At 40.3% G+C, this 19770-nt stretch overlaps 1 protein-coding gene across 1 annotated transcript in view; it reads right to left on the bottom strand.

Moving 5' to 3' along the window:
• GABRR3 (gamma-aminobutyric acid type A receptor subunit rho3) overlaps positions 1 to 19770 on the bottom strand; it is a gene marked incomplete at both ends in the record, with an annotated part of 41733 nt that overhangs the window by 14865 nt on the left and 7098 nt on the right. Inside the window, 5 exons of the mRNA XM_079705276.1 lie at positions 1737 to 1877; positions 2904 to 2986; positions 6666 to 6889; positions 11155 to 11222; positions 18349 to 18467. Coding sequence (XP_079561402.1) covers positions 1737 to 1877; positions 2904 to 2986; positions 6666 to 6889; positions 11155 to 11222; positions 18349 to 18467 — 635 coding nt within the window. The remainder of the gene's footprint in view (positions 1 to 1736; positions 1878 to 2903; positions 2987 to 6665; positions 6890 to 11154; positions 11223 to 18348; positions 18468 to 19770) is intronic.

The raw sequence follows: 19770 nt of genomic DNA, 5'->3' as shown, positions 1-19770 counted from the left end.
TTTGGCACTGGTGGGAAGATCAAACCATGCAAGCGCTGCACCATTTAAGGGAATCCTCACCTTAGCCCCACTTTCTAACCACCATAGAACCCCAAGCCAGGCACCCTTTTCTGTTCTCTCAGACATTTTCAGACCTGCTCAGGAGCCTGCCCTGCTCTCTCTAGAAAACCTCATTATGTGAGAAATAAATCTCTTTATACCCTTTTGGCATGTGTGTGGCATCACAATGACGTACTTGATTGATTGATTGATTGATTGATTCAGCTGCTATTTATTGAGCACCTATCATGCACCAGGCACATTCGAGGTGAACAAGAGAATGGGATGGTGAACAAGGCAGACAGATCCCTGCACTCTTTCTAGTCAGGCACTCAGACAATAAGGCAGACAAATAGAGATGTATTTCAGGACATGGTTAGTGATGTGAAGACAAATACACATGGGGAATGGTAAGGAGGGAAGTCTATTCTAGATAGGATGGCTAGGAAAGCATTCTTTTGTGTGTGTGTGTGTGTGTTACGCGGGCCTCTCACTGTTGTGGCCTCTTCCGTTGCAGAGCACAGGCTCCGGACGTGCAGGGCCAGCGGCCATGGCTCATGGACCTAGCCTCTCCGCGGCATATGGGATCTTCCCGGATGAACCCGTGTCCCCTGCATCGGCAGGCAGACTCTCAACCACTGAGCCACCAGGGAAGCCCTAGGAAAGCATTCTTTGAGGAGATGATATTTGAACAAAGCTCTGAGCAAAATGAGGAAGCTGGTCATCAAAAGATCAGGGGAAAACATTCCAGGCAGAGAGAGAAAAGGCCAAAGCAAAAACCCTGCAGATGGAATAAGATGGGTGTGTTTGAAGACAAGCAAGAAGTAGGGAGAGGGGGCAGGGGTAGTTGGTGAGGTCAGAGCCTTAGGCAGAGAGAGATCACGTAGGGCCTTGCAGGCCATGGTGAGAAGCTTAAATTCTGTTGTAAGTTTGGTGGAAAAACACCAGAGGGTTTTGAATAGAGAAGAATTGTGCTATTTATGTTTTCAAAAGAACACTCTGTCTGCTGTATTAAGAGTAGACTGCAGGGGCTGAGAGGAAGCAAGACATCTAGTTAGAGGTGGTTATATAACGAAGACAGAAATCTGCACAGACGGTCCCTGACTTAAGACAATTTGACTTACAATTTTTTGACTTTATGATGGTATGAAAGCAATACACATTCAGTAGAAATTGTACTTCCAAGTTTGAATTTTGATCTCTTTCCCGGGCTGGCCATATGCTCTTGTGTGATGCTGGGCAGCCGCAGCGAACCAGCCCCCGGTTAGCCCCAGATCACGAGGGCAAACAACCGATACACTTACAACCATTCTGCACCCAGACAACCATTCTGTTTTTCACTTTCAGTACAGTATTCAATTAAATTACAGAAGATATTCAACACTTTATTATAAAATAGGATTTGAGTTAGATGAATAAGTGTTCTGAGCACATTAAAGGTAAGCTAGGCTACTTATGATATTTGGGAGGTTAGGTATATTAAATGCACTTCAACTTATGATGGATTTATTGGGAGGTAACCCCATCGTAAGTTGAGGAACACCTGTATTGGAAAGGTAGAGGTGGCTGCCTATAAAAGAAGGATGATCTTATTGGCCAAATGGGATGCTTGTTTGGACTCGGGTCTTTGCACTCGTACTTTGCAGACAGTAGATGCTCAATAAATGCTGATAAATTGTCCACATAAAATACTGTACCTGTGCTGCTATAGAAAGCAAATCCATTGGATGCACCGAATTCCTCAATGAAGAACTGAGAAAGCGAAATATGCTCGTCAGTATTTAGGGACTTGTTTCCATGTTTCCAGTACAGCATTAGATCCTCCTCGTTGTAGGCATCTAAGACAAGAAAATAACATTCTTTTATTGGAGTAAGCTCTTGTAAGTTCCATGAGGTCTATGACCATGTTTTATACAGTTCTGTATCCCTGGGGTCTGGTCCAATGTCATGGCTCTGAAATATATGTTTGCCAATAGACTGATAATATCCACATCTTCAAAAAGAAAAAAAAACCTCCAAAAATTAGACCCCGATTACTGGCATAGTGGGGCAGCTTTTCCTGCGCCCATGTGATGCATTAAAACTCTCCTAATAGCTGTTTCCATGTCTGTGTGCACTGTGATGTTACAGCACCGGCTTTCACTCACAGGTCTGATGCCAAGTCTTTAGGCCCCTTTAGTTTTGTAGCTCTATTGGATGAAATTCCAGAGTAAGCTGGGCTTGTACAGAATTTTCTTCTATAATCAAATACTATTATAGAGAGTTTCCAATGGATTTGGGGAGGAGCATCTATGTAGGAGACATCCATTGAGATTCCCAGCATTTTACCCACATTATGGAAAACTGCAGTCAGCTTTTAAGATATCATGTCAAAAATAGCTGGTGGGTCAAAGTAATTGACAGGGAGCTGGCTCAGATACCCTCTGACAGGGCTTTGATTAGGAGGTTTAAGTCTAGAGCTGGGTTTTTCCAGGGAAACAAAGTATACTTAATGGAAGATTGGGATTCATACGGGAACATAAATGGCAAAGCTTTCTAAATCTGCCAGTCTGTGTTAATAGCATTAGCAAGAATACAACTTTTTAGGGAGCTATTCCTTTAAAATCATTGTGGAAGCTGCAGAATATGTAGTTATCAAAGCATTTTTTTTCCTTGAATCTTCTATCTTCTCGTTTGAGAGACAATTTGCCATCATCATTCTTACTAAAAAACCAACCAACCAACCAACCAACCAACCAACAAGCTGTTTTGGACAAATATATTTATCAAGATGTTTACATGCTTGTTAAGAGTATGCTTATTTATATGCAAGTATGTGGTGGTGTGTTCAGACCACACATACTCCATAGGGAAGTAAGACTTACAGCTTTCCAGTTCAAGGGAACAATTTTGAGTGTCAAGTGGAAACCTGCTGAAATCCATAAAGCACATTGCTGTAACAGTTATCCTATAGCAAGAATGAGAAAAAGAAAACTGCAGATCATTTAAACACATGGTCAAATAAGCAATGCAGCATTGAAGCTCTCTGACACTTTTCAGTGCCTTTCAAGACTAATGCAAAACAGGTGTTACCATCTTCTTTCCAAGTAACCCATAAGGAAGCAAACCCAGGAAGGTAGGTGATTTGCTTAAGACAGAGTTAATGAGTGAATTCCTGCCCTAATAATTGCTTCTGATTTCACCATTTCCTGCTCAGCTTCCTCTATATTTTCTGGGTGTTTTCAGAAAAACACACTTCAAAGTGAGAAGACTTTTAAATAGATTTAAATATTTTCTGCTTTCTGGAAGATCCAAACTTAAATAGTTTCCAGTAATAAAGAGCTGGAATGGTGGTAATAAAAACCTATGAATAAAGGTTTCTTTCACAAAGCAAGTTTACCAGAGGAAATTATCTTTCCAGGAGTGAGGGGAAAGCCTGGAGCATTTTCAGTTATAGATCTACGTGCTATTAAGCACTTAATTCAGGTGCTATTAAGTTGAAAGTCTTGCATACTGATGAGGACTGTTTTTTTCAAATTTTATGTCCTTTTAGCTTTTCCTGCCTTCAGGCAGAGGCTGTTGAACTTTGGTATCCGCAATAGCAGATCAGAGGTTCCTTAAAAGGCCCCTGAGCAAGTCTGCAAAAAACAAAGGCAACAGCTGCTCCTACCCATGGTGTATCCAAGTTAATCAGAGGAGTAGAACCATTTTATCTGCCAGGGGTTGAATTCTACTGTCAATAGTCAGGCAGCAAAATGCCAAGCCAGGGAGATGTCTGGATAACTTTGTGTCACAAAACATATTCATTTTGGCATCTTCCTTGTACTTTAAAGCTGGAGAGGACTTCTGAAATCTTTGAGTCTACTTCCTTCAGAGTACATGTGAATAAATTAACAACCAAGGAGATTAGGCAGGTACTATTAAAGAAAAAATTATTCATGACACTTGTTAAAGAATGGTAAGGCAGACTCTATTTAGGAGGGCTACTATAATTTTTTTTTAATGGGTAAGAAAGATTGGGCTCAACTCCAAATATAATGAGTGGGAATTTATAGTGAAGGAAGAGGGAGTGGCGTGGAGGTGCGGAGGTCAGTGGATGAACAATTACCAAGAGGAAACATCAGGGCTTGGGGGATTCTGGCTAAATGGACCTAACAGGATTCTTACTGAAGGGGGGCCAGGGTGATCAGATATCAGCTGGGGGTTAGGGGGTGGATGAGGAACCTCATCAGATATGGAGGGTGATCAGATATTGAGAATGGGGGAGCAGGGCCTAGGTGAGAAGAGAGTTCAGAGGAGACTGAGTAGAATTTGGTCAAAGAGAGAACCTTTGTCAGTAGACGGCGTCAGAACCAAGCCTGAAACCAGGTGACTGGCTGGGCTTCGACTGGCTCTGCTGTCAGCTGAAATAGCTGTGCAGGCAACAGTTTTGAGTCCTTCTGTGTTGGGGGATCTCCAAGACCAACCTCAGTTTCAATGTTTCACTAGAAGTATTCACAGAACTCATCAAAGCTGTTATACTAACAGTTAATGGTTCATTGCAATGAAAGGATACCAGTTAAAATCAGCAATGAAATAAGATGCATAGGGTAGGTTCCAGGAGAGACCAGGAGCAAGTTTCCAGCTGTCCTGTTCTAGTGGAGGTATGTGGACAGTGCTTACTTCTCCTAGCAATGATGTGTGACAACATGCACGGACAATTGCCAACCAGGGAAGCTATATAAGCTTTGGAGTCCAAAGTATATATTAACTGAAGGTTGGTCACATAGTTATGGCTGACCTTAGTCTTGAACTCCTCCAGAGATCAAGTTGATACCGTGTGGCTCAAGGCCTCCGGGTAAACAAAGACATACTTATCAGGCAGGATATTCCAAGGGCTTGTAGGTTATTTCCCAGGAGGCAGGCAAAAGCTAAATCTTTCTTTGGAATGTGCAGGGTAAGGATAATCCACTTAATTCTCCAGTGGATATCACCTCATCAAAATAATTAATTTTAATCAGTTGATTCCTTGGCCAGATGCTGCCAATCGGCTTCTGATTCCTAGGAACACTTGATTCTAGTACTTACCAGAGTCCTGTTACTTCTGATTTAAAAGTCCTATGGAAAGTAGTATTTTCCTTTAATTTCATTTTTTTAAAAAAAGCATATGAAACGTCTGGTAATAGCACCTTTGTACTAAAGTGAGCAAGGTGTTTTTAATGAACAAAAAGAATCTGTGTTGGCTTGATAGACCATCTGAAATGGTCTATTTCCATTGTAACAAATTACCATAAACTTGGTGGCTTAAAACAACAGAAATTTATTCTATCACAGTTCTGGAGGCCAGAAGTCTGAAGTTAGTATCACTGGACTGAAATCAAGGTGTTAGAAAGGCCCCGCTCCCTCCAGAGGCTCTAGGGGGGAAATTCATTCCTTGCTTCTCACAGCTCCTGGTAGCTGCCAGCAGCATTCTGGGGCTGGTGGTTGCATCACTCCAATCTCTGTCTTCATGGTCACACTGCTTTCTACTCTTCCATGTGTGTCAAATCCTTCCTCTGCCTTTCTCTTATAAGGATACGGATGATTGCATTTAGGACCCATCCAGATAATCCAGAATAATTCCCCTATCTCAAGACCCTTTATTTAATCGCATCTGCATAGATCCCTTTTTTTTTTTTTTTTGCCATATAAAATAACCTTCACAGGTTCCAGGGATTAGGACATGGATAACTTTTGGGAAGCTAATTTTTTTTTTCAGTTTACTACTGAATATTTCTGGGATTTCTAAGACATAAAAAAAATGAATTGCTTGGATTTACCAAACATTTTTAGGATTACCTATGGTAAGCCACTCAGTAAGCACAGGACTCAGGCTTAAAAACATATGGTATATTAAAGATGGAGGGATATTATAGCATAGTGTCAGAACAAATGTATTAAATTAAATTTTTTTTTCATTTTCAAAATTTTTTAAATGAAGAAACTAGGGGTAACTTGGATGATGACTATATATTCCTGTGAAAAATGAAGGAGATAGTTAACAAAATTATTTAGTTGATCCAAGATTCCAGGACTGCTTGCTGGGGTGCAGGGTGGGGTGGAATTGGTGAGGAGGAAAAGTAGTTTTGTATACTTATAAAATTGTGGGCCAGATTCTTAAGGATTTCCATAATTCAGCTCCACTCTGTCCAACCTTATTTCCTATCATTCTCCAATACACGCCCAGAGTGGGTACAGTTAGACTAGGAAACCATTCTTTAAAACCTGGAAGTTAGAGGGCTTCCCTGGTGGCGCAGTGGTTGAGAGTCCGCCTGCCGATGCGGGGGACACGGGTTCGTGCCCCGGTCTGGGAGGATCCCACATGCCGCGGAGCGGCTGGGCCCGTGAGCCATGGCCACTGAGCCTGTGCTCCGGAGCCTGTGCTCCGCGAGGGGAGAGGCCACAACAGTGAGAGGCCCGCCTACCGCAAAAAAATAAAAATAAAAAAAAAATAAAAAATAAAAACCTGGAAGTTAGAACCAGGAAAAATCACATCTTCTGCTTGTGTCCCAAGCTCCAGCATTACTAAATACAGCAATATTGGGAGTTTAGCCTGAAGTGAGACCCATCAGCTTTGGTGTAGATGGTGTGGTATAAGGAAGCCAAAGGCAGTAGACAGCCCTCCTTACCTGACACTGAAGAGGACATTTCCATCAGGGTGTACACACAGCATGGTGTTCTCCGCAGTTGTATCATGGATGAAGGACCTCTTAGAATGGACAAAAAAGATATCAGGCACCCAAATCTTTTCGATTAATCTGTGATCAAAAGTCATGCTTTTGTTGGTTTTGCTGGGAAAGGCAAGTCTTTCATCTTTCCAGTAATGCCTGAGATAAAAAGTCATTGTAAAGTCCTAGGCAGAGAGAAAAAGAGACAAGTCAAGGCCAGTAGGAATATGGTTCAGGATGACCAATCAATGCTATTAGTCTCGATTGGTTTCCATGGGTGTTAGTGACCTGTCCGTGAATAGCTTATATATTCAGGTAGATTTAGAATGAAGCTACTGAGCTTCAGTCACAGAGCCTCTCCCTCACCTGGACTCTGGTGAATGTTGAGAGTTTCTGAAAACCATCAAGTATTCAAGTTGGTGAAGGGAAACAGGTTATAACTGGGAAGCATTTCTACGTAAGCACTCTGGTAAATCACCTAAAGAGATCTCAGAAGAAAGGAACCTGAAACTCCATGGCCTGGTATTTTATTTTGATTTTTTTCTCATTATAAATAAATATTCACTTTTGTGATTGATTTTGTATCCATACATTTATATTGTTTTTGTTAAAGAAGCCCTCCCCAAGTTGAAAAAACTACAGTCCCACAAAAACCTGGACACAGCCTTTATTGGAGCTGTTAGTGGAAAGCATGTTTTCAGAAGTTCTGAAAAAGCAACAATGATCTCCCTCTTCTTGAGAGACAGAAAGAATGCCAGGAAAAGGTGGTGCTGGAATTTTAGTGTGCAAAAAATCACCTGTGAATTCGTTAAAATGGTACATTCCCCAGAAGCTAGTTCCCAGAGATTCTGATCCAGTATGGCTCAGGTATTTGAATTGTTAATGTGCATTCCAGTTGTAAGGAGGTACGGATGAGGGGAAAAAGCTATATTAACATTATGTTAGCAGAAAAAAAAAATGGTTAGTCAATAATTTGAGTTTTATTTGGCTCTCAGATATGACATTAAATATTTTGTTTGAACAGAAATTCTCCTATCTTCGTCCAAGTCATTGGGTGTGGGCAACGACAATGTGTTTTACCTTTCCCAAATGCTTACTTCATACTATCATTTATTTCCCAACAACACTCCTATTTTTCTTGAAATAACACGTATAATAGAACTTTGACATTTATTACACAAGCAAAGAACAAATCTCAGTAAACCACAAATAAGTCATCAAGTAATGATGAGCTCATTTGTTTTTCTTAGGATCAGAATAGAGGTACATTGTATTATTGCTCTGCGTTAATCTGGGAGCATCAGCCCTGTGTAATTTTGGATTACGGTGAGGGTGAATAAATAGAATGGTTCATTCATTACAGTAACACTACTCCACAGGGAATCCTGTGGGTTACTGCATGGATTGCTTTAATGAGCATATATTTGGCTTTAGATGCTCAGTCTGATCAGAAGGGCACTGGGCAAATACTGAGCCTATGAAGTCAAATGTCAGACATTGGTATATACATATCAGTGGTACATCAGCATCACCGCTAGTTGGCACTATCATGAGAAGCGGGCTGAACAGCCTGTTTTGAGGAGAGCAGGACAAAACTAAAAGGGATCGAAAGTGAATTCAGGGTGGGACAAGGGAGCATGGGAAAATGATAAATGAGAAGCAAAAGAAGCCAACACTGGAGGTCACTGATAATTTTTTCAAATTAGGCATGGAGAATGCAGACCAGTTTTTGCTGATACCGAGTACTAAGGCTGAACTTATTCAGGAGAAAAGGATGAGGTCCAGTTTTGGGGGCTGTAGGGTAGACACAAGGAGATTTTTAGATGCAGACTGGGTCATTCAGGTATCACTTAGAGATTATGCCAGGAGAGGCGAAATGAGAGCCTGCTTCTGGAGCACAACAGGCTCAAGGAAATGTCACCAAAAGCCACTTTTGGTAAGGGAAAAGCCAACGCTTTCTAATCAAGGCATTTTTGAATAGTGGGTACTATTGGTGCTATTCCCTCTGGGGGTAGGGTGCTTCAAATGAAGGAAGTTTCATTTAAGGTTTGATATTGAACTGAAATAAATATTAAATTAGATAATGACAAGGACTAGAAGGACACTAACTGAAGATTGAAACCAGATGTTGGGCCATAGAAGATCTTATTTAGACTTTTCTGGAATTTTTATGTGTCCTGTAATTTTCATTTAGCTAGCATTTGGATGGCAATGACTAGTTGAAGGAATCACTATAAATAAAAATATTAATTAAGTTTACATATGAAAAGATTATTTGCTCTTTCAATTTTAAGTGATTTATATTTTCTAGGTCCTGCTTCCTTAAGAGATCCCTACTTTATTCTCTCTCTTTCATTCTCTTCTTTTTAAAAAAAAATTAGCTTTGTGGTAATTGCATACTAAAAATAATATGTAGAATCTAAATTTCAATACTTAATTCTATGAAAAACACTATATATAAGCCACAGTTCATATATCAAAAATACTTTTATTCCAAAAAATATCCCAAAGCAACTTTTGAAAATTTCACAAGAACACACATGTAAAAGATTCCAGAAAAGGGAATAAAATGCAAGGATTAACATACATGAAATGACCAGATTAGATAAGCAACAAACTAAATCTTTCCAGGTGGAAAACGGAGTTTGAAAGTAATTCATATCTTCTCTATTCATGGAGGGGGTATTCCCTAGTTTTATTGTTATCACCCTCCAGCCCCCTGCAAAAACCAAGCTTCCATATTCAAAGTAGAAAATGAAAGACAATAAGCATTTGGCTAAGAGTTGCAACTTCAGATGTCTCCCTGGATCAGGACCTGGCAGGAAACACCAATGAATGAAGCAGGATGAACCTAAGGGGAAAGCCAGGCATGGGTTCCAGGGCAAACGGGAGGGCACAGGCCCTATCTAATGGCATTCACAAACTGTCTAAAACTTGGGGGGAGGTAGGAACAAATCCAAAATTGAAACCACAACCAAAACCGAAACATGTTCAAAGCTGCATCCTACCAGTGAGTACCTGTTAGGGCCCTTGTCATTAATAGTTGCACATAGTGTAATGTTGATAGGAAACAAAAGAAAGACAACTACAGGAGATGATGAAAAAGACAACACAACTGAAGAGAACAAAATTACATGGAGTGATTCAAATATAAGAATATACATCACTTAGGTAAGAACAAGGAGATGGACATTGAAAATTTGAAACTATAACGCACTTTTTTTTGCGGTAAGTGGGCCTCTCACTGCTGTGGCCTCTCCCATTGCGGAGCACAGGCTCTGGACGCGTAGGCTCAGCGGCCATGGCTCATGGGCCCAGCCGCTGCGCGGCATGTGGGATCTTCCCAGACCGGGGCACGAACCCGTGTCCCCTGCATCGGCAGGCAGACTCTCAACCACTGCGCCACCAGGGAAGCCCTATAACGCACCTTTTATTTGGCATAGAAAAATATATTAAAATGGGCTACACAAAGCTCTGAGACATTAACAAATTAACAGAATAGTAGTAGGTAAAAAGGAATTACATCAATAATGTATATGTTTGTGCAAGTAAATATTATTCTCAAAGTACCTGAAAAAAGCTTAAAATGACTTAAATGAAACACAACTCTGGTAATTATGTAGACTCAGTAGTTCTAAAGTGGGAGTAGAGAAAATGAAATGGAAAAATTATGGTAGGGGATATTAAAACATAAAAATAGCTAAAATGGTAAAAACCGGGTTAGGGGGAATGGGGAAGAGGAAACAAAAAAGCAAAGCATATAAAATGGCAAAGGAAACAGAAAAAGGCTAAAAGGAAGGCTGAAGATGATAATAATCAATCAGTTTAAAGTTTTAAGGGATGGTGGTTTTCAAGTACTACTCCATAAAAATGGCAAATATTTCAGTGCAAAAATAAAATAAGGGCAGTCTCTTCTGGATTTCTAGAAACTATAAGGGAATGGACAAACTTTTCTTAATTTAAATTTTTAGTCCTATGAGTCCTATGAGTTTAAAAAATCCTTTGTTCTCTGCTATTGTTTGTCTACAGATAAGCAAAGTTAGTATTAACTGAAAAATGTGGAAGCATTCTATCAACCCAGATTCAAGTGTTTATCATTTTGTGGGTAAGGACTCATGGTTGTGACTTCATATTTCACATATATTATGATCACCTTTTCTTCTTGTGCAATTGTTTCTGGTTCATGTCACATAGCTAAATATATCATGTCCTTCAGTGATCCACCACTGTAAAGCCATTAGAAGGAAAAGAGAAGAGGAGAAAAGGAATGAGAATTTTAATCAGAGGTAGAAAGAAGTGGATAGAAGAGAGTAAAGCAACTTCAACTTTATTAAGCAAAGTAGGAAAAATAAGTAACATACATAATAAAGATGATTTATTAAAACACCAGTGATTTTGACACTATTGAGACTCTATCCTTTCAGAAAAAGTATCTCATGGAGAAACTTACCATGTTAACCTCTGAAATGCTGTCAATGCTTTCAACCTGGACATCTATACCCACTGGCACTGGAGATCCTTCAGAAAGAAGAATGGGTAATATAACGAGGAATCAGGATTATTTTGGAAACATTTAAAGTGGAGAGAGATCAATGTTGCAAATGAATTATTTTTCAAGTTTTAACAATAAATCTCTCCATTGTCTATTGATATATTATTACACATTCAGGGAGTGGATGTAGTCATGGAGTTCATGACTTTGGTAAATATGGGAGCCTTTGCTCCCTTGCCAAAAATTCAGCCTTTTTCACTTGGGCAGTGCATGGCAGGCTAGAGGAACACTTCTAGTACAGTGCTACACAGGGATGCTGCACATTCAGAAATGTCGCTTCCCAGATCATCAGTAACCACAACCTGCATTTGGGATAAAGCAAACATCCTTTGAAATGTGTGGCTGAGAGTATTCTGAAAGTCAGAATTGGAGCAACTTCAGACAGACAAGTGCTGAGATTGGTGTGCAGTTGGGTCTCACAGAATCAGGCTCATGCACCCAGAGAACAGACTGAGACCAAGACATTTCCTTGTTACACCTTACAAAGGGTTTCATCTGTTCCTGTGTGAGGGGATGCTGATGTTAATAACTTCATTATTTAGTATTGTGTATGAAATTTGATGTATATATATGTTCAAATAGTTTGTATATTTATACATATAGTCTTCATATGTTTTCTTTCCACGGTGACCAATTCTCAAACTTTATAGTCCCAAGTTAAAAAATGCTTTCAACTATTGTTGACAAAACAGAAATCTTGCCTAGATGGATCCCAGGTGGCTGTTTCAGTCAAGATTCTGGGATTTACAAGGGACAGGCCAGATAAACTTCCTTCCTATTGTCTGGATGTGCTACATGTGACATATATGTGAGTATAATTTAATAAGGCACCTAATTATTGTGTTTTAAATGCACATTATAAAACAAGATATGCCTCACCAGTCCCTGTGCGCCATCTATGACCCCCCTGCCCCATTAATTGGCTGACGTTACCTTCACTTTATCGACCCAGATTCCCTCTTCTATTCCATAAGTCTAAACCCTCAATATCATTCTTTACTTACAAGGGTATCAGCTGGCCAGGCACTGGGCCTGTCACTAGAATATATTTCTGTTTCAGGCTTTAGGAATACCTTACTTGCATCTTAACCACCAGCTACTTCCTGCCATATTGGACCAATTACTTCCTGTAATGTTAATAATGGCAATTCTATTAAAATTTTGTTTAATGATAATTATGATTAAGCATTAACTTGGGAACAGCTCAATATTATTCCTTTATCAGCTTCACCTCTGGTGCTTTTATTTTGTTTGGTTGTCTTTTTTCTTTAATTGGTAGAGCTATCAAAATAAAAAAAATTATGGAAAGATCTCATCCCTGCCCCTATCTGGCCTTTCAGGATGAGTAAAAATTCCCATTAACTCCAATACTCCAAGGGACTGAAGGGATTGGACAGGGAACAGAATGTCCTGGAGAAAATTCTGGCATTAGAGTCCAGACCAGAGTTTGAATCCAGCTCCATGACTCACATGTGACCTAGGGTCAGTAACATCTCTAAGCTTAGTATCCTCAGCTATAAGATCCAGTAGTAGTACTCACTTTGGAGACTTACTGAAAGACTAGAAATAATATACAGTAAACTTAACTGATACTCAGTAAATAGCACAGAATAAATGTTACTCTTACTGCAATTCAGCAAAAATGTGAAACTGTTCCTAGGACTGCAAACCACAATTCCCAATCTTACACTCAAACATTTAGACAATCAGTCCACTCTTCACTACAAAATGATCCAGTGCTTCTCACAGAGAGCTTATTTTATGACAAAACCTGAACACAACTTGGATTCAAGATCTCATGACTTGTAAGTAGGACCTATTTACTGATGACTATCTCTGCAATCCAGGAACAGTCTTATAAAGCCACCATACAAGGACATTCATGCCACCACTGGACAAGCGCTGGGCCCTTGGGGTTGTTTGAAGGCTGGACTGACAGTGGGGTAATAATATAGCTTGTCTCTTAGGAATGGGTTCCTGGAAACATCTTTGATTTCTTCTTTCTTCCCTCTCATTTTTTCTATTCTTGTGGGGATGAGCTCTTCCATCGCAAAGGAAAGTGTTTGTCTTCAGATGCTGTCTGACCTCATTTTTGTCTCCTTTGCATTTGATGCCCAAGTGTACTTTCTCCTGGGTCTAGGACTCTGTACTCTGCTTTGACATTCTGAGGACAGAGTGGAGGGTGAAGGCGTGTAAAGGCAAGATGCAGAATCATAGAATTTTGGAGCTGGATAAAAGCTCCAAAGATCATTCTTTTTGTAAAATAGGAGCTGAGTCCCAGAGAAAAGGTGTCAATAAAGCAAAAACCAAACCAAAACAAAAAACCATGAAATTTGTAGCCACATAAACCCGAGTTAAAATTAAACGTCTGGGGCTTCCCTGGTGGCGCAGTGGTTGAGAGTCCGCCTGCCGATGCAGGGGACACGGGTTCGTGCCCTGGTCCGGGAAGATCCCACATGCCGCGGAGTAGCTGGGCCCGTGAGCCATGGCCGCTGAGCCTGCGTGTCCGGAGCCTGTGCTCCGCAACGGGAGAGGCCACAACATTGAGAGGCCCACGTACCGCAGGAAAAAAAAAAAAAATTAAACATCTGTAAATCCTTAACTCCTCTAAGCCTCAGTTTGCTCATCTGTAAAATAGGGGAAATAAGTATATGGTATGTGCCTAACTGGGTTGCTGTGAAACAAAATGAAAAAATGCATGTTAAGTCCTTAGCCTAACCTAACATTCAAATGTCTTAACCAACTTATTCAGTATCTATTTGATATGTAATACATAGAATACGAAATATAACACTTTCATAAATACTCTTATTAATTCTCTATGTAAAGCATTTGGAATATAGTAAAAATTAAATGACTATTAACTATTACGATTAGGTGTTGATTTCCCAGGATCACTAACTAGGTAGTGGCATAGATGTTTATACTGCTTTATATATATATATATATATATATATATATATATATATATATATATATAAAGCTAGATCATCAATCTGGTTTTATGCATGCTGGAATAAGGAGAGCTAAATGAAAGTTATTCATCTTATTTGTGAGGTGCATTTAAAATACTTTATATATTATCTAATGTTATTATTATAGCCACTTCGTTAGTTAGCTGGGTAGAATCAATTTTAACTCCATTTGATATGAGGGAATTCATGCTCAGCAAGGTTGAAGAGCTTGCCTGCAACCTAGAGCTGTTTAATGCAGGAATATAGCCAGGTCCCTCTGGCTCCCAATCTGGTCCTCCTGTATGACAAGCAAAGACTACACAAGAGGCTTTTACAGCTTTAGCTTTTGTTTTGACTCAGTAGTCAGTATCTAGATGCTGAATTGTTTTCACTTTAAAGAAACAAAGAAATCATCATCTATAAAACTAAAACAAAAAAACCCCTTAGTTATGGGAGATGTAAAGGGTGGGAAAGTGTAAATAAAGAAAATGAGCTGCAATTTATAACCCAAGTTAAACAAAAAGCTCCCTTAAATATGTATCTTCCTTTATCCACATAATGAGTCAATTAATCTTCTAATGCTTTATAAAAGACACTGCAGTAGCAGCTGGTTTTAATGTTAAGGCTAATTAGGAAAACATTAAGGCAAGAGAAGTGCTGAAGTTACATTTAGCTCAAGAGGAAAGAAGTATGTGTGTGTGTTTGTGTTATGGACAAGTATAAAGAAAGAGAAGATAAATTTAAGCCAGTCTTTTATATCCTGCAGGCGGATTTTCCCAGGAAGGCAGGCTTGAGAGAACAGAGAAGGGGTGACCTGTATAAAAAGCGGTTCTGACCAAGACAAGAGAAGGTTAAGGACTATATTTCACAGGGCTACCAGACTGACACTTCTGACTGAATTTATGGATTTTTCTGCCTGAACTGACTGAACACACAAGCCATGTGGATACCATTTAGCTCCAGTCCATGATTGTCAGAAAAATTTCTTAATCGTGGGATGACTTGCCACCTGCCACCAAGTAGTACATTTCAATTGCATTTTTAATGACCCCACAAAGTAGCCGCAGGAAAAAAAATGCTTTAAAAATTCTTAACCTGTATCCCTAACAGATCAAGAGAAGTGGAATTTTAAGATCAGTTTTATGTTTTTCTGAGGGATGAGGATGATACATAGGAGGGAGAATGGAGGCATAAACGCTTTAAGATAAAAGTAGAGGGTTGGCTCTTGGTAATCTATGACAATGCTTGTCAAATTGTAAAGTGTATTCAAATCACCTGCAGATCTTGTTAAAATGCAGATTTTGATTCAAAAAGCCTGGGGTGGAGCCTGATAGTCTGCATTTCTAATTAACTCCCAGGTGATTCTGCAGCTGGTCCTTGGACCACTTTGAGCTACAAAGTGTAGCATGCTTGTTTCAAGGTCCAAATTCAAGGACGGTAATTTTTCTCTTAATCTTTCTGGCTTTCAGTGGTCTAAAATAGGCCCATGAAACCCTTTGCTCTAGGACAGGAGTCCATTTAATTGAGGAACCTAACCTGACAGGAATTAGGGCAGCTTTTTGAATTGGTATTGAAGAGAGTACATCATTTTGCGCTGCTAACCGCTACTTGGGAGAGGCCCATTCCAAGCCATTCCTGTGCGTCTGGAGCCCCCTAATGGCTCAAAGGACCCATAGCCCGGCAAGTTTAACTTCGTGAGATTTTCCCCAACTAAACCATGGGAGGGAAAAGATTTTAGAAACTCTTTATAGAATCATGGAGACCAAGGTTCAGAATACCTGAGTAAGAGTTGTAGAGTATATTATCCAAACTTTGGGCAAAAATTTGGGGGAAATAAACGGTCTGTTGGGAATGGTAGTTAGATTTCGGGCATCTTTTGGAGAATTGTCATCCTTAATGACACATCTGAGAAGTGGTGATGTAAGACAACAACAACAAACCAAAAAGAAAACAAAAACAAAAGAAGAGAAAAAAATAGACCTATAAGTAAAAAAAAAAAAAAAACAGAAACGCACACATCTTTAAACCCGATTGATTTTGAGGCTTCTAAAAATCTTAAATTAGGTTCAATAAGTGTGAGAAATGCTCTGGAAAACAAACAAATTCTACTCACCATGATTTAATCTGATGCTGATAATCTAATTCAGTAGTTATCAAATGTGATCTCAGATCAGCTGCATCAGCATCACCAAGGAATTTATAAGACGTGACAATTGGTGACCCCACTCAAATCTACTGAATCAAAACCTCTGTGGGTGAGGCCCAGTAACCTGGCTGTTGAGGAGCCCCCAGGTGACTCTGATGCTTGCTAAAGTTAGCATCATTAACCTAATGAAATCAATACCATACCCTTAGAACTGCAACCCAACGGATTCCAGGAAATGAAAGAACAAAAACCAAACAACCCTCAACATAACAGCTACCTGATGTACTTTTAAATTTTACTCATTAACAAATGAGTTTTCTAGGGTACCTACACGCCTGTTGTGCTTCCCTTTGTCATAACCACAATATGATGAGTATCAAGTTCTCCTCACCCATGGGGCTTCCCTGGTGGCGCAGTGGTTGAGAATCTGCCTGCCAATGCAGGGGACACGGGTTTGAGCCCTGGTCAGGGAGGATCCCACATGCCACAGAGTGGCTAGGCCTGTGAGCCACAACTATTGAGCCTGCGCGTCTGGAGACCATGCTCCGCAACGAGAGGCCACGATAGTGAGAGGCCCGTGCACCGTGATGAAGAGTGACCCCCGCTTGCCACAACTAGAGAAAGCCCTCACACAGAAACGAAGACTCAACACAGCCAAAATAAAGAAATAAATTAATAAACTCCTACCCCCAACATCTTCTTTAAAAAAAAAAAAAAGAGAGAGAGAAAAGATGGAAAAGCCATTGTTAAAAAAAAAAAAAAAGTTCTCCTCACCCCACGCTGAGTACTTTATCAAAAAGCGGTACCTGTTCTACTGCTGGGGGATCCTGCCTCCTCACCACCACGCTCTCTTCTTTCACCTCCATATCTCTAGCATGAAAAGCTGTCAGTTCAGGAGTTGTGGGTGTGGGAGACCTTAGGTCAATGACAGGAGAGTCAGGATGGATTTAGCAGTAAGATGGGGAGTTCAGTTTACCTTGTGGATTTTACCACATCCTGTGCATCTCTGGGAAACTTGGTACCCTCAGTGATGCAACTACATGCACAGTAAACAATCTGACAGGAAGAAAGGCTTTCTTACAAGTGTATCCTTCTAATGTGGTTTGCTTCTGTTCCCCTCATTAGCCATTGCATCTTGGTTCTACCACTTACTGCTTTTTTCATGGCCTTGAGAAAATGTCTTGACTTCTTTAAGCCCCAGCTTCCATATTAGGGATCATGATAATGCCTACTTCATAGGGTCACTGTGAGCGTGGAATGAGACAGTGCATTAAAGGGCTTAGCACAGTGCATTAAAAGGCATTCCAACATTTTGATCACTTTTTGTTGCTAGGAGTAAATAAAGGAAAAATCTTCAGCAGAGGTGGTTCGTAGGAAGCCATGGCGTTTGGCAGACTAGTTCTTCAACAAAAGCCAGGCATTGCAGCTCATAAGAATGTTCAACAAGATTTTATGAATATTATCATATAACCCAACTTAACAAATTTTGATTAAACTAATATGTTGCTGTATGGGCAAGATATATACATTCACTATTTTTGAAGACATACTATTTATTGAACACACTATGATAATGTATATAGAAAAAATGAGTCTTTTTGGTTAATTTAAAATGCATAAATTATCAACTGTTCTTTTTTTTTTTTTGCGGCGGGCCTCTCACTGTTGTGGCCTCTCCCCTTGCGGAGCACAGGCTCCGGAGCACAGGCTCAGTGGCCATGGCTCACGGGCCCAGCCGCTCCGCGGCATGTGGGATCTTCCCAGACCGGGGCACGAACCCGTGTCCCCTGCATCGGCAGGCGGACTCTCAACCACTGCGCCACCAGGGAAGCCCTCAACTGTTCTTATTCAAGAGAAGATCATTGTAAAAGGTTTTTTTGTTTTTTTTAAATTGGTGGTCTTGTGTTTTGGTCTTAATTCCTTCAAATTTTCAACTCAGTTTTGACAGTGCAATTGATTGTGACACAAGAGTTTTGTAAAGATAGTACTCACCTCCAAATCCAGGTCTCACTGCAGAATTGTGGTCCTCTATATGAAGAAGTTGCTTATACTTCAGGGTCCACACTTTGGTACTGTCATCTTTCCTCATTCTAGTTTCTTGTTTGCTGTACCTCCAAGGGAGAAAAATGCTTCTGAAATACATATGCTTCTGGATATTTTGATTTAGGTTAGCTTTCTGTGCTCAACATGGTATGCTCTAAAATATACACATAAAAGCTCATTTTCTCAGTTCATATTACGTATAGCCAAAGATCTGCCAGCATTTACTGTTTATTATACAAGGGTGGGGCAGGTAAGCAAATCTTGGAGCACCTTAGATGATAAACTGACTTTGGACGTGATCCTGACAGGCAACGTTTCTCAGAATGTGGGTTACAGTAGGAAAACATGGTCACTAGCACCTGGGTGGAGGTGACCAGGATTCAGATCCACGGACCCCAACCCAGATCAACTAAACCAGAACCAGAGGAAACAGGGCCTAGGCATCTGCATTCAATGTGCTACCTAAGTGATTCTTAGAGTCAATGAAGTTAAACTACCTCTTGAAAAAAACAAAACAAAAAACTACCTCTTGCACTAAGACAGTAAAAAAAAAACATGAAAAATTGTAGACTGATGAAAATAGTGTTTTACAAAGACAGAATGTGCTGGTTGAGATTAGAGGAAGTACCCCTATGGCAGATTCTGGAACCTGAGAGAAGGCGATGGGCATGGATGGAGAGGAATCCCAGGGAAAAATGGATGATCTGACAGCTGATTGGACGTAGGGTCAGGTCCAGCTGTGAAGCAGGTGCAGCCTATTTTCACCTGCAGTTTTCTAGGGCAAAGGCAAAGTATGTGGCCTCTCCCGTGTGGGTGGAGTCCTGATCTGGGAGTGAAGCCCGTTCCTCCCTGGGTCTTTGAACTCTGGCAAGTTGCTGGGCCTCCCTGACTCATTTCCTGTGCTGTGACACATACCTCCCAGACGTATTCTAAGTGTAGCAGCAGAATATCTGTGGAAGCGCACACAGCTCCTCTGTATGTGACATGCTGCTGTCTCCTCATCCCCGGTGCCCGAGACCTAGTTCACTGCCTCTTCCAGAAGAACGTTCCTGTCACCATCACTGTCAGCAGCAGCAATAACACAGGACACTGAGGGGTCTTCTAGGTGAATTCTAGTTACTCTGAATTCCTGACTGGCTTTTGCAATGATACATGTCTTCTTCAGGAAACACACGTAAATTTTTAACATAAGACTTGTGAACGCAATTTCCTAACTCAATAAAGTGACTTTGATGGCGGGAATTTCACATCCTGAAGCGGCTGGTTTAAGAAATATGTCCAGGCTTATGGGCACCTCAGATCACCTAGTATGGTCTTTAAATAGAGAAGTTTCTGGCTGAAACCCTCAGAGATTTATGTATGTATTTTTGC

The sequence above is a fragment of the Hyperoodon ampullatus genome, assembly GCF_949752795.1.
Source record: "Hyperoodon ampullatus genome assembly, chromosome: 5".
NCBI classification, from domain to species: Eukaryota; Metazoa; Chordata; class Mammalia; order Artiodactyla; family Ziphiidae; genus Hyperoodon; species Hyperoodon ampullatus.
Note: the sequence above shows the minus strand (reverse complement) of the source record. Positions and strands in the feature narration are given on the sequence as shown.